Source organism: Schistocerca piceifrons, chromosome 2 (genome assembly GCF_021461385.2).
Source record: "Schistocerca piceifrons isolate TAMUIC-IGC-003096 chromosome 2, iqSchPice1.1, whole genome shotgun sequence".
In the NCBI taxonomy this organism is placed as follows: Eukaryota; Metazoa; Arthropoda; class Insecta; order Orthoptera; family Acrididae; genus Schistocerca; species Schistocerca piceifrons.
The window spans coordinates 1,014,216,509-1,014,230,635 of record NC_060139.1 but is presented as its reverse complement, the minus strand read 5'-3'; the positions used below and the strand labels follow the sequence as shown (position 1 = coordinate 1,014,230,635).

The window sequence follows — 14,127 nt, the reverse complement described above, 5'->3', positions numbered from 1 at the left end:
ATTAATTAAGTACTGTTCTGGCAAAGCAGTGTGTTGAATTTAGAATTCATTTCTGTAGACTTTTCAAAGAAATAGTGTTGATACTTTGTGATTTATTTGTCTTTATTACAAATCCCTTGTTCATGAAGAAACTAATGGTTTATTGTGCTAATATTATATTATTTAATATTATTTGTAATGATATTGTACATTTATTGGTTTGTAATACAAAGTAGTAGGAGAGAAAATAACAATTTCCTTAATATTAATGTTGCGTACGGCAATGTAGTGGAAGAAGGAAATTTATCCTATCCCAGGACGTAAAGTTAAACACGATATCCGGAACAAGGAAAACATGAGAAGCAGAACAGCACAAACAAGAAAGATTTCTTTAGCAGCAGGGCTCTACTGGTTCCGAATATCGGTATGGAAATGAGGAAGAAATAGAAACATTTGGAATACAGTATAGTGTGGAAGTGGAAGAGTACCATCTGAAGTTCTTATAAGAAATAGAAAAAAATTGTAACGTGCCGCTACAGAAAAAATACGTTAACTGTACAGTTAAAGATACAAATGAAGAAGTGTTAAAAAGACTAGCTGGGGAGAGAAGGCTGTAGGAGGCGCTTTCAAGAATAAGGAACAAGTCAGTGGAAAAATTGCTACGGTACCAAGAAAAAGTAAAGGATAGTGAAAGATGCAAGTAAGAATGCGGTAGTCTAAAGACTGGTGATTAAAATGGATAATATACACTTCTAAATGTGTTCATTAACAAAGTCGAGGAAGGCCGATACCCTGGTGTATACACTTGGGGACCTCTCTGTGGCACAGGGCATGATGGTCCATGAAGCCATGCCAACCACCATGCCGTCCTGAGTAACTGGACTACCAGAGTCACCCTGAAAAAATAAATAAATAAAAATAAAAAAAATTGCAGGAATCTCAGAGCCCAGTAATAACAACTTATTATAACATAAGGGTCAATCGAAAAGTTCCCGTTCGATGGTCGTACAATATCGATATGCCAATCAGGGAAAATCACCATGAGGATTGAGGCAATCGTCCCACCAACGCACGAGGTTGAGCATATCGTTACGGTGAAACACCGTGCGCTGCTGCGTGAAAAAAACCACGACTGCCTGCTGTATATCCGCGAGCTACAGGAATCTTCGATGATTAAAGGCCTTTTTAAAGGAGCAAAGACATTATAATCACATGGGGAAATATCAGGATTGGCTTCTCCCAGTTAGATGTGTCAATCAGTAAGGAACTTTGCGCACCATTCCAAGACAGCGGTCTTATACAGACACGCTGCACAAAACAGCGGTCTTATACAGATACCCCTGCACGATACACGTTCTTCATTCGTTGATGGCTATCTACCGATGTTTGGCTTTCGGCAACTAAGACAAGAATAAGAGCAAGTTGGCCTTTTTGAACGCATTTGGTAATAACGTCGCCGTAGTTCACGTATCCGCATTTGTTGCACACACGTTAGAAGTGTATGAATGCCACACTAATCCACTGCATACTTGTCGGTGCTTATATAGGCTCACTAGAGTCGCACTACAAAAGATATATCCGGCAGCAATACCCTTAAACGGAAACTTTTGGTCGTCCCTTATGCAGATCAAACCCTGAAGAAAAAGCAACTACTTCTATAAACGTAAAGCAATTTTTCTTGCTTTCTTTTTTTGTGATAACGGAACATCATACTACAACAGTTGTTTTACTTTGATATGTATGTATGGTTCTTTTTATCTCGCTGTTATCAAACATGAAACACTGAATTGTGGCAACTCTGGGTAAATCTGTATTTAGAAAACTGCAAATTATTACGAAAATAAATCAAAGCAATTTCTTACGCATTGAAAAAAGTAGTTTTAATTATTTAGTCAACTGGCAACCCTTCCATGGAACACTTCTTACTAGTTATTATACCTTCATACAAAGAAATATATGTAAGCAGAAAATGTTAAATATGAGGAAACAGAGTAGCCGTGATAGAGTACCTGAGCAGATATTTCGTATTTCAGTAGATTCCATTTTCGGTTACATCAGTTCTCGCTTTGCTTATTGTTCTGCCGTCTTGCCTAGTATTGTTTCGTAGAAAGCACGATTCTTTCGTATCTTGAACTTCTTCTTTCAACTTCTCTGTTGGTTAACGAGTTATTAGGGCAATTTTGGGTAATCTTTTTGTCATGGATATTGTACGGCCCAACAGAAACAAGCGGCCGTTTGGGAGCCAAGCTGAAAAGGGCACCGCGCCTACTGATCATCATCAATTTCTTCCAAATTTATGGTGTACGCACGACTTGACCAGAAATGAAGGTGGCAGAAGTACGAGCTCCGGATGGCAAAGCGTCTAGAAAAAGTAACATGTCTGTCCCGGGTGGGGCGGTACAAGAGCCATGTCTTAATATACTATCAAGATAGCGGTTGGCGCAATGAAGTGTAGGACGGTAATATACGGTCGTGCAAACATTTTTGCATTTTCAATTTCGACTTTACTTACACTGTAAGCAAACCGAAAGAGTTCTTAATATTTTATATTTATCAATATTTACAAAAAGGACACGATAAGGAAAAGCAGCGGATCATTTTGGACCGAGGATTCGAAAAACTGTGGATGAGTATGTGGCAAAATATGGGAATGTCGTCATTATTTCATCAAAATCTAGGGAAAGTACAGTAGCGTTATGCAAAATTTTTTTGACTGATGTGCAGTCCTACGTCCAGGAAAACAATTTTCTTGTGTTAATAATTTTTAAAGATGAAGAAGGATCGCCATCCTGCAGTGTTAAAGTGCCATCCCTCACCAGCACCCCATCCTAAAAAAAAAAAAGAGAAGCGCTTCGCTGGTGTAAACCTGCGATAACTGTTTTTCTGTTTTTATCGTCAGGGAAAGCGTTTGGTCAAAATGCTTAAAAACTGCTTTTATCTCATAAATAGAGAAAAATAAAGCACTTCCCGAGAAGTCTGCAAGAAAATACATTCCAATGCACATCACCAGCACTCCTCGCCATCTTGACTAAATGGCGCACTACGCCTAATTTTATGACGAGTGTGAGATGAGAGAAAAGCCTTTATGAATGTAAACCAAGTCTATTTTTCCATAGAAACTTTAAAACAATCACGAAACTGCAAAAAAGGCGAGGATTTAGAACATATGCAAATGCCAAGAATAGTATTTGTTCCCCTCTTTTTATGACGAACATCACTGCAACACGTGTAAATCAACAACTGTAATTTAATAAAAGTATCTAATTTTATTTACACCTTACACTCACCTTTCGGAAATTTGTTTATTTCGGTCTGTCGCAAGAGCAAGTAACGTGAAAATTGGAAATGAAATAATACTCCGCACACTAGTTCGAATGCGCGTCCCGTGAATTACCATTACGTATACTGTCCGTTCCACCAGCTGCTGCCTGAAAACTACGCTGACATGAATAGCTCTTGCCTCACCCGACGCGTACCAAAATGCTATTTCTCCTAAACGCCTGGCCATCTGGTGCTCCCACTCTTACCACTTTCATTTCCGCCCGACCCGCGGATATATCTCAAATTTGGTTTAAATCGGTGGAAGACGAGTAGGCACTGTCCTCTCGAGAGAGCAGGTCCAGAGGCGCCCAGGAGCAAAATTTTTATACTCTGCGTATCACGATTGGTAGCGAAAACCGACACAGGAGGAAGTATACGGTAATAGAAGCGAGAGAATTAAAGTACACGTGGATCGGAAAATGAGTTATTTGCGAGATAACTGCGAAATTGTGGTTACTAGCCACCACTGACTTCAATATCGAACTTTGTTCTAGTTACAATAAACGTATTTGACATAGAAACTTTTAGATTAAGTCCCCATTTAACTGGACTCAAATTTCACCGAAGATTTACGTTAACAAGACGTAAATTATTCCTTCGGCACGTAGCATGTAACACCTTACTGTACACGTTTCGTTCTGACACGTATAGACTATGCCATGCTAGTCTCCGATGCGAATTACGAACTCCTTCAAACACTCTCGAATCATTTCGTAAATCTTGACATCACAGCAAAATTCGCTGCCCAGTTCTTCAGCCGTATCAACACAATGCAGTACTCTCCTATTTTGTGATGGCTATGTACACTACTGGCCATTAAAAATGCTGCGCCACGCAGATGACGTGCTACAGACGCGAAATTTAACCGACACGAAGAAGATGCTGTGATATGCAAATGATTAGCTTTTCAGAGCATTCACACAAGGTTGGCGCCAGTGGCGACACCTACAGCGTGCTGACATGAGGAAAGTTTCCAACCGATTTCTCATACACAAACAGCAGTTGACCGGCGTTGCCTGGTGAAACGTTGTGATGCCTCGTGTAAGGAGGAGAAATGTGTACCATCACGTTTCGGACTCTGATAAATGTCGGATTGTAGCCTATCGCGATTGCGGCTTATCATATCGCGACATTGCTGCTCGCGTTGGTCGAGATCCACTGATTGTTAACAGAATATGGAATCGGTGGGTTCAGGAGGGTAATCTACATCTACATCTACATGACTACTCTGCAATTCACATTTAAGTGCTTGGCAGAGGGTTCGTCGAACCACACTCATACTATCTCTCTACCACTCCACACCCGAACAGCGCGTGGGAAAAACGAACACCTAAACCTTTCTGTTCGAGCTCTGATTTCTCTTATTTTATTTTGATGATCATTCCTACTTATGTAGGTTGGGCTCAACAAAATATTTTCGCATTCGGAAGAGAAAGTTGGCGACTGAAATTCTGTAAATAGATCTCGCCGCGACGAAAATCGTCTTTGCTGTAATGACTTCCATCCCAATTCGCGTATCATATCTGCCACACTCTCTCCCCTACTACGTGACAATAGAAAACGAGCTGCCCTTTTTTGCACCCTTTCGATGTCCTCCGTCAATCCCACCTGGTAAGGATCCCACACCGCGCAGCAATATTCTAACAGAGGACGAACAAGTGTAGTGCAAGCTGTCTCTTTAGTGGACTTGTTTCATCTTCTAAGTGACCTGCCAATGAAACGCAACCTTTGGCTCGCCTTCCCCACAATACTATCTATGTAGTCTTTCCAACTGAAGTTGTTCGTAATTTTAACACCCAGGTACTTAGCTGAACTGACAGCCTTGAGAATTGTACTAGAGTAATCGAATTCCAACGGATTTCTTTTGGAACTCATGTGGATCACATCACACTTTTCGTTATTTAGCGTCAACTGCCACCTGCCACACCATACAGCAATCTTTTCTAAATCGCTTTGCAACGGATACTGGTCTTCGGATGACCTTACTAGACGGTAAATTACAGCATCATCTGCGAACAACCTAAGAGAACTGCTCAGATTGTCACCCAGGTTATTTATATAGATCAGGAACAGCAGAGGTCCCAGGACGCTTCCCTGGGGAACATCTGATATCACTTCAGTTTTACTCGATGATTTTCCGCCTATTACTACGAACTGCGACCTTCCTGACAGGAAATCACGAATCCAGTCGCACAACTGAGACGATACCCCATAGGCCCGCAGCTTAATTAGAAGTCGCTTGTGAGGAACGGTGTCAAAAGCTTTCCGGAAATCTAGAAATACGGAATCAACTTGAGATCCCCTGTCGATAGCGGCCATAGCGGTAATACGGAACGCCGTGCTGGATCCCAACGGCCTCGTATCACTAGCAGTCAAGTTTACAGGCATTTTATCCGCATGGCTGTAACGGATCGTGCAGCCACGTCTCGTTCCCTGAGTCAACAGAGGGAGCCGTTTGCAAAGCAACAACCATGTACATGAACAGTTGGACGACGTTTGCAGCAGCATGGACTATCAGCTCGGGGACCATGGCTGCGTTTACCCTTGACGATGAATCACAGACAGGAGGGCCTGCGATAGTTTTCTCAACGTCGAACCTGGGTGCACGAATGGCAAAACGTCATTTTTTCGAATGAATCCAGGTTCTGTTTACAGCATCATGACGATCGCATCCGTGTTTGGCGACATCGCGGTGAACGCACATTGGAAGCGTGTATTCGTCATCGCTATACTGGCGTATCACCCGGCGTGACTGTATGGGGAGCCATTGGTTACACATCTCGGTCACCTCTTGTTCGCATTGACGGCTCTTTGAACAGTGGACGTTACATTTCATATGTGTTACCACCCGTGGCGCTACCCTTCATTCGATTCCTGCGAAACCCTACTTTCAGCAGGATAATGCACGACCTCATGTTGCAGGTCCTGTACGGGCCTTTCAAGATACAGAAAATGTTCGACTGCTGCCCTGGCCAGCACATTCTCCAGATCTCTCACCAATTGAAATCGTCTTGTCGATGGTGGCCGAACAACTGGCTCGTCACAATACGCCAGTCAGTACTCTTGATGAACTGTGGTATCGTGTTGAAGCTGTATGGGCAGCTGTGTACCTGTACACGCCATGCAAGCTCTGTTTGACTCAATGCCCAGGCGTATCAAGGCCGTTATTACGGCCAGAGGTGGTTGTTCTGGGTACTGATTTCTCAGGATTTATGCACCCAAATTGCGTGCAAATGTCAGTTCTAGTATAAAATATTTGTCCAATGAATACCAGTTTATCATCTGCATTTCTTCTTGGTGTAGCAAATTTAATGGCCAGTAGTGTACAAAACCATCCAGAAGGTAGAGATGACGTGACATTGGAGGTCAATGTACGGCCTGTGCTGGATCACATTTGACTGTGCAAAAAAATTTCTCGGTTCACTTTCCCCGTCAAATCTAAGCTTTCGATGATATCGACCACTGTCGTTATCTTTTTTCTCTCTTTTTTTTGGCCCCATTTTTAAATCAAAGGGTCATCGTCGATGACGATCCAGACTTCATGGTGGAAGGAAATTAGGAGTTCGGGTTCACATTACTATGAATAAACGTTTGGGGTCAACTTCTTAGGGTCATAAGTTACCGTCAGTACCACCAGTTGGTGGAATGGCATAGGATGTCGCAGTACCAAGGAACGTGGTACCTTATACCGTCGCCATGGAGCGGTATAGTCCTTCCAAGGGTTGTTATGTGGTATACTGATGATGATGTTGTGTGGTTTGTGGAGTGCTCAACTGTGCGGTCATCAGCGCCCGTACAAAGTTCCAATTATTTCACAGTCCAATTTTTTTCACAGTCACATCTAGTCACTGTCACGGATGATGATGAAACGATGAGGACAACACAAACACCCAGTCTTTGGACAAAGAAAATCACCAACCCGGCCGGTAATCGTACCCGGGGGGCCCGTGATTCATAGGTAGCAACGCTAGCCACTAGACCACAAGCTGCGGGTAAGTGGTACACCGAGTTACACAAAGTGTCTACTTTACTGTGCAAGGTCGTCGTCCGTCTACGAACTGCTTCTAGTACTGAATCCTTATGGAAGGCACCGTGCAAGTTAACGACGCGAGTATAGAGGTTGGCACGAAGTATCCATCTGACTACCATATTCTGTGAAACATGTAGGCAGCCAATTTGTGTTGTACTAGCAAGACCCCAAAACCGAGCTGCCACACAGTGTCTTAGAGAACACGGAGGTCTTAAATAACCGAAGCTTTGCTGTGGTACTGAGGTCAGCACCCTTGAAAACAAGGAGGAGTTTCTTGGCCGTACCAAAAGCTTTGTTCCGGAGAAGGTCAACACGTTAATGGAGAAAGAAGTGTTTGTCCAAAATGACCCGCAGAAAAGTGACCAATGTCCCTTCAGGGGATATCCTGTCCATGAAGTCTTTAGCTGTTGGGCATCGAGGGGCGTTCCTTGTTTAAATAGATGTCTGTCGTCTTGACAGGATTTAGTTGCACTTTATTGGTCTGACACCAAGCGGTTGTGGCGCCTAGTTCACACTGAAGGCGTCGAATGTTGCCGTGAATACGTCTGCCACTGGTGAGAAAAACCGCGTCATTCGGCAAACTGCGCAGTTTGTACCCCTGTGACATTCGGCATGTCACTGACATAGATATTAAACAGTAGTGTGGATAAAACGAATCCTTGAGGCAACCCCACATACGGCAGTTGGGTAATAGACCATTCGCCCTCTACAGTAACAATTGTCTTTCTATCTGTCAAGAAACTAGTTGTAAGTTTCACATAACAATTGGGTATCGACGTCAGTTCACCCAGTTTCCGATTTAACTGTTCCCGCCATACTTTATCAAAGGCCCTTTCAATATCTAAGAAGACCGCTGCAGTAGTACTAGGCACATTGAAATTTCTGGCAACATAGTTGCAGCTCCGTGGATAGTTTAGGTTGGGAGCCATACTGTTTTGCTCTAATTGTACCGTCTGCCACAAGTAGTTCCAAAATGCAGGCCTGGATGACTCTCTCGAAGGTTTTGCCCAAATCACGAAAAAGATTAATGGGTCGGTAATTTGCTGCCAGGGTAACGTCCTCCTGGTATAGGGAATAGAAACTACCTTGGCGATCTTCCACAAAGAGGGGAAATACGTTGTCAAGAGACAGCCACTATAAATGGTTCTCGAGAGCACCAATAACTTACATGCCAAGCTCTTCAGGTGTAATTTGCTGATCTTGTCAGATCCAGGTCCCATTTAACTTCCTGAGTAAAGTTCTAATTTCGCTAGGTGTTAGACGGGGACGGAAACGGTTCAGGAGTAGTTACGATCCGATCGACGAGTTGTACGGTGGCATACTCATGGTCTCTCTGGGCTCTGTTCAGAGAAGCATCATTTGTCGCTCAAACGCCATCGCGAATGCTTCCTCTTTTGCGAGAAGGTCTTCTGTTGTTCCGTGAGGAGTCTGAAACGGTCGTCTGGGCATGGTGTGGGCCTCAAGTTTTTCACTAATGGCCATTCTTCTCTGGTTTGCAAGAGTGAGAAGGACGTCATATCCTCCCACGTTTCCATTTGCCATTCAAGTAATTGCCGTTGAAGCTGCCTTTCCATACGATGCTGTCATTGGCGGTAAACTGGATTGCGAGACCGTTGACACAACTTCCGGTACCGGTTCTTCCGTAGCTGTAGTTCTTCTGGTAAGGGAGGCAACGGATCGTGGATCTGGAAGTCCTCAAGAACCGTTATAGCCGACAGTTTATGTGCCCTCCGGAGCTTCCGCGTTAAGTAATTGACGGCATAATCGATTTGTGCCAGGATCTCAACCTCCAGTGTAGACTCGATTTTATTATTTAAGTACCTCTTGAACTTGGACCAGTTACTTTCCTGGTGAACTTGCTGATTCGGTAGGTGACCTGTCAGTGGTAACGACGCCAGAACAGGATCATGGTTCGACGATAAGTCGTAGATAGTAGCAAGAGGGATGTCAATCCCAGTCCTTGGATGGTAATAATGTTAAGGACATTTGGACGTTGTTGGCCGGTAGAGGAAGTTTGAGCAGGCTCAAGAGGTCCCCAGATCTCCAGGTCAAAGTCCTGTTCCAGACTGTGCAGCACCAGTCCCCTAGGGTTGTTGGTACATGAATTCCAGGTAGGATACTTCGCATTCCAGTCGCCTCCAGTAAACGTCTTGCCGTTGGTGCTAAGATATGATGTAAATCTTGTGCTATTAGCTGTGCTGCAGGGCGAAGATATGCCGCCACAAAAGTGACCTCTTCGAAATCTGCTGCAGGGCGACGATATGCCGCCACAAAAGTGACCTCTCCGAAATCTGTCCAGAGTGAAACCACAGTCGCTCCAGCTCCTGTGGGTTGGGTAGGTTGACATGCCGCTGAGTAATACTACGCCGAAGGTAAACTGCTGTGTCACCACGTCGCGCATGTCTGTCAGTGCGGTAACCGACAGTATTTCGAAGCTTGAAAGTTTCATTTGGCCATAGGTGACTCTCTACCGGGAGGACTATGTCGATCTTGTGACAGGCAATGAAATCTTGCAGTTCATGTTTCTTATTGCGAACTCCAGAAGCATTCCATAGGCAGATGCGAAGATATGTTGTCGGTGCAGCCGTGATGTTAATCTGACCCCTTTAGTTGAGCCAGTGTCTTTAGCTGTCAACACCCTTCTTCCAGCAGTGGTGAGCTTATGTAGAAAGTTCTGGCTGCTAAGAAATCTGAGAATGTTTGTCACTTCGGTGAGCACAGCATCCGCGTCTTTGTCCCGAGGTGTCCTCAGTTTGAACAACCAACGTATATCTTGCAATGCCTAAGCAAACGTTCGTCCCTTTCGTGTTGCAGTTGCAGTCCACAGTGGTTCTGTCGGGTGGAGGGGGAGGGGGAGAGAGGGAGTGGGGGAGGGGCGGAGGGGGGGAGGGGCGTAGGTGGGCCGTCTTTTGGAACAGCCGAGCGGTCTAAGGCGTTGCAGTCATGGACTGTGCGGCTGGTCCCGCCGGAGATTGGAGTCCTTCCTCGGGCATGGGTGTGTGTGTTTGTCATTACGATAATTTAGGTTAAGTAGTGCGTAAGCTTAGGGGCTGATGACCTTAGCAGTTAAGTCCCATAAGATTTCACACACATTTGAACATTTTTTTCTTTTGGAACAGCCGCGCCAGCCGTGTCAGTCATTACATGTTTCATACCGTCTTGAACAGTTGCACGTTCCCGCTGTGGTTGTGCAGAACGTGAGGCTGATGTGTGGAACTTCTTGAGAGCTTTCTGAAACTCACTACAGCCCTTTCAGGATGATGCATACGACCCTGGCAACTCGCGCTTTTAGGAGGTGAGCCTGGGGGTAGTGTACGTTCAGTACTGGGGTGCATGGCGCCACATTTAACACATCGTGTCGGTAGCCAACAATAATTAGATGCGTGTGTACAACGTTGACAAAGTTTACATTGGGAAGGTTCGTTGCGGGAGCGGTAATCCTCCATGCGCACTTTCATCGACAGCACATAGCGAACTCCATAGATGGAACCAGATTTACCTCCCTTTTGTAGTGTCACAGTTTACACCAGCAGTGGGTGAAGCTTTCCCTTCCCCTTAACCATGAACTGGTCTACATCCTTTATGGTAAAGACATGATCTTGTAGGGCTTTGTGCACTTCCTCTGCCGTAGCCGAAGGTGGAAAATCTTTCACCACTACCTTCACATCCCTGCCGGTGATATCCTTGAACGTGTGAAATGGTAATTGTTGATTCTTGCGAAATTCGAACACCTTCTGGTAATCCTCGAGGGTGCCAATGTAGAATTTTACACCATCTCCCACGTACGCAGCTCGTAAACCACCAGATATCTGTTTCCTAAAGTTGCGGCACAGCTTAACATCGTTGGCACAGTTCTAAACGACTATGTGTGACATCTTGGGAGCCTTTGGGACGGACGGAGGTGGGGTGGCAGGTCGGCGGTCGTAGGCTCTTGCACCGACGCTCCAACGAGGGCGTCATATCAGTTTGTAGTGACAAGGGTCGGTCGCGCAGCTCGTTATAGTGCCTGAACAGCGCTGCGGTGAAAGATCTCTCAGCGCTGTACTGATTGAAACCCCTTCTAAGCCACGCTGTCAACAGTAGGTTGGCATTCCATAGATTCATCATCCAGATATGTTGTCCTGTGAGGACCTGATTCTGTCGCTTCGCGGTTTAAGCCACACGACGATAATTCCCCAGAATCATTGTCTGTATCCTCCGGAAGCAGTTGTTTCATACGACGTATTTCTTCTAAAGCTTCTTTGCGATGACGTCGGTGGTATTCGTACTTCTCCTCCGGTATTTAGCTCTTATGTGTGGTACACAGGTAGCCTTCAGGCTTTGTTTCGCGGTGTGATGCTGTAGTTGTGGTACAGTCTCACCCATTGTAGTGTCCGACGCGATGTCCGTGACGGGATCCATGTCATCATCAGACAGGGAACCGAAAGCAGCCAGAAATCGCTTTCACACGTCCGCCGACGCGTCCGTGAAAAACACAATTGCAGAAATACTTCCACGAACTCGCGAAAAACACGATAACTGACTAACGGCTTGCGATTCGGTAATTACAGTTCGATACAATCGAAAACTGCCTCTCTGATAGCCGTTAGATAGCAAGGTTCCTTTTTTATAACCCCAGAACAGCATTTGATTGGCCGGATTACGTACAGAGGTGGCGCGTTCTGCGTCCATATATTTTGCTTCCGCTCTATATCTAGCGTCGTTTGCAGCTCCATCCATCGCATCAGGCGGTGAATTGTGGGAAGTATACCTCCGATTTTTTCTCTTTTCAAGTGCACGCTTTCATGCATTGCTAAGAGCATTGTGTCTATTGAAGTTGTATTCACAAGGTCTAATTTTAGAAGCTTCGCCGGCCACGGTGGTCTAGCGGTTCTAGGCGCTCAGTCCGGAACCGCGCAGCTGCTACGGTCGCAGGTTCGAATCCTGCCTCGGGCATGGATGTGTGTGATGCCCTTAGGTTAGTTACGTTTAAGTAGTTCTAAGTCCTAGGGCCCTGATGACCTCAGAAGTTAATTCCCATAGTGCTCAGAGCCATTTGAACCAAAACAAATTATGTACGCTGAAGAGCGGCGTACTAATCTGCCGCCAGCCTGCTCCCTTCGGGGGAGAATCGAAACTCAATTAGGGGAAGAAAAAAAACTCTGCACGACGATCGATCGGCAATCGTCCGTATACACTGGCTCACGTAACTCTTGCCACACTCGCAAGGGATTGTATTATATTTAATGCGCGGCAACATTTCTTTCATTTTTCTGGGCGGCAGGAAAACTGGTCTGAATCCTTGCCTGTTTAAGACTGTCCGTATCTCGCTAGTTGTTGCACCGCGCTGTGTGTTGGTCCCCTTGGCTTCTTTGAATGGAGTGGCGTCCTGGTTTCGTCATCAGGCTGATCTAAAGTTATGGATAGAATACCCATACCTTCTGAACATCGTCTTCAGACGCTTGATCTCGGAACCTAGGTGGTCCATGTCCGAAATAGTTCTGGCTCTGTGTACTAGCGTGTTCAGCATAGCTCTCTTCCGAGCTGGATGGTGAAAGCTACATCCTTTGAGACACAGACCTGCATGTATCGGTTTTTCTGTACACAGAGTGTCCGAGTCGTCCATCTGATCTCCGTTCGACCAACACATCTATGAAGGTAACTTCCTAACCTCCATCACCACTGTACACCATTCAAATTAACAACTTACTGCCACAGTGCCCCACTGCCAGATTAAAAGCTTATTGTCAACATATCTCAAGAAGCAAGCTGTCCGAAAGGGAAGACTGTTCAACGCTCGTTCTTCAACACCTCCCATGAAAAAGTTTGCTACGGCTCGTGACAGTGGTGAGCGAAGTGTCTCATGTCACCAGAAAAAAAGCTGTGCTTGTCTTCAATTCCCCAATGTTGCTCAAGGTAAGGTAACACTGGGTGAAATTTGAGCTCAGTTACCAAGGTCGTAGCCAGGATTTTGTCAAAGGGAGGGTCCGATTTGTTTTAAATTTCTATATGATGTACAACACATGTTTTCTTTTTTACAGTGTGTCCCACAATTCATATTACATACTAACAAAGTTCTAGAGAAGAGAAGACTTAATAGATCAGTTTCATGTAGAAACCCATGTCGAGAAACGTCATCCAACGACGCTACACAGTGTCAAAGTTATAGGCATCAACGCCTGTAAATGTATGTATCGAGACGGAGTGATCCCGTGATTATGTTACAGAGTGATGGAGAAGGATAAATGTATCAATTTGAGGTAAGGGTCCCCGTATCCGAAACGAGCGAGTCGAAAGTTGTAACCGAAAACCGCTATGATGCCTCTGATCGTGTAATACATGTACTGGTACTGCTGTTAACAATGCAGCCTTTCGCTCCCTGTTTTATATCCCTGCCACTTTTCTAATTTGAAAGAGAGTGTTCCAGTCTACACTGTCAAAAGCTTCCTCTAATTCTACGAATGCTATAAACGTAGGTTTGCCTTTCCTGGACCTGACTTCTGTCAGAAGTCGTAGGGTCAGTATTGCCTCGTGTCTTCCTACAGATCTCCGGAATCCAAACTGATCTTCCTCGAGGTCTGCTTCTACCAGTTTTTCCATTCTTGTGTAAGGGAGCCGTGTTAGTACTTTGCATCCGTGACTTTTTTCGACTTAAGTTTTTCAATGCTTTGTCAGATTCTTCCTCTACGTCCTCTTCCATTTCCATAACATTGCCCTCAAGTACATCTTCCTTGTATAGACTCTCTGTAAACTCCTTCCACCTTTCTGTTTTTCCTTCTTTGCTTGGACTGGACAACCATCTGAGCTCTTGATATTTA

The 14,127-nt window shown here is 44.8% G+C and overlaps 1 protein-coding gene across 1 annotated transcript in view; it reads right to left on the bottom strand.

Annotated features, from left to right (window-relative positions):
- Positions 1-731: 731 nt before the first annotated feature.
- The window catches only part of LOC124776072 (trypsin-1-like), a 67,326-nt gene continuing 53,930 nt past the window's right edge, over positions 732-14,127 (bottom strand). The window contains exon 8 of the mRNA XM_047250915.1: positions 732-875. Within this exon, the coding sequence (XP_047106871.1) occupies positions 732-875 (144 nt within the window). The remainder of the gene's footprint in view (positions 876-14,127) is intronic.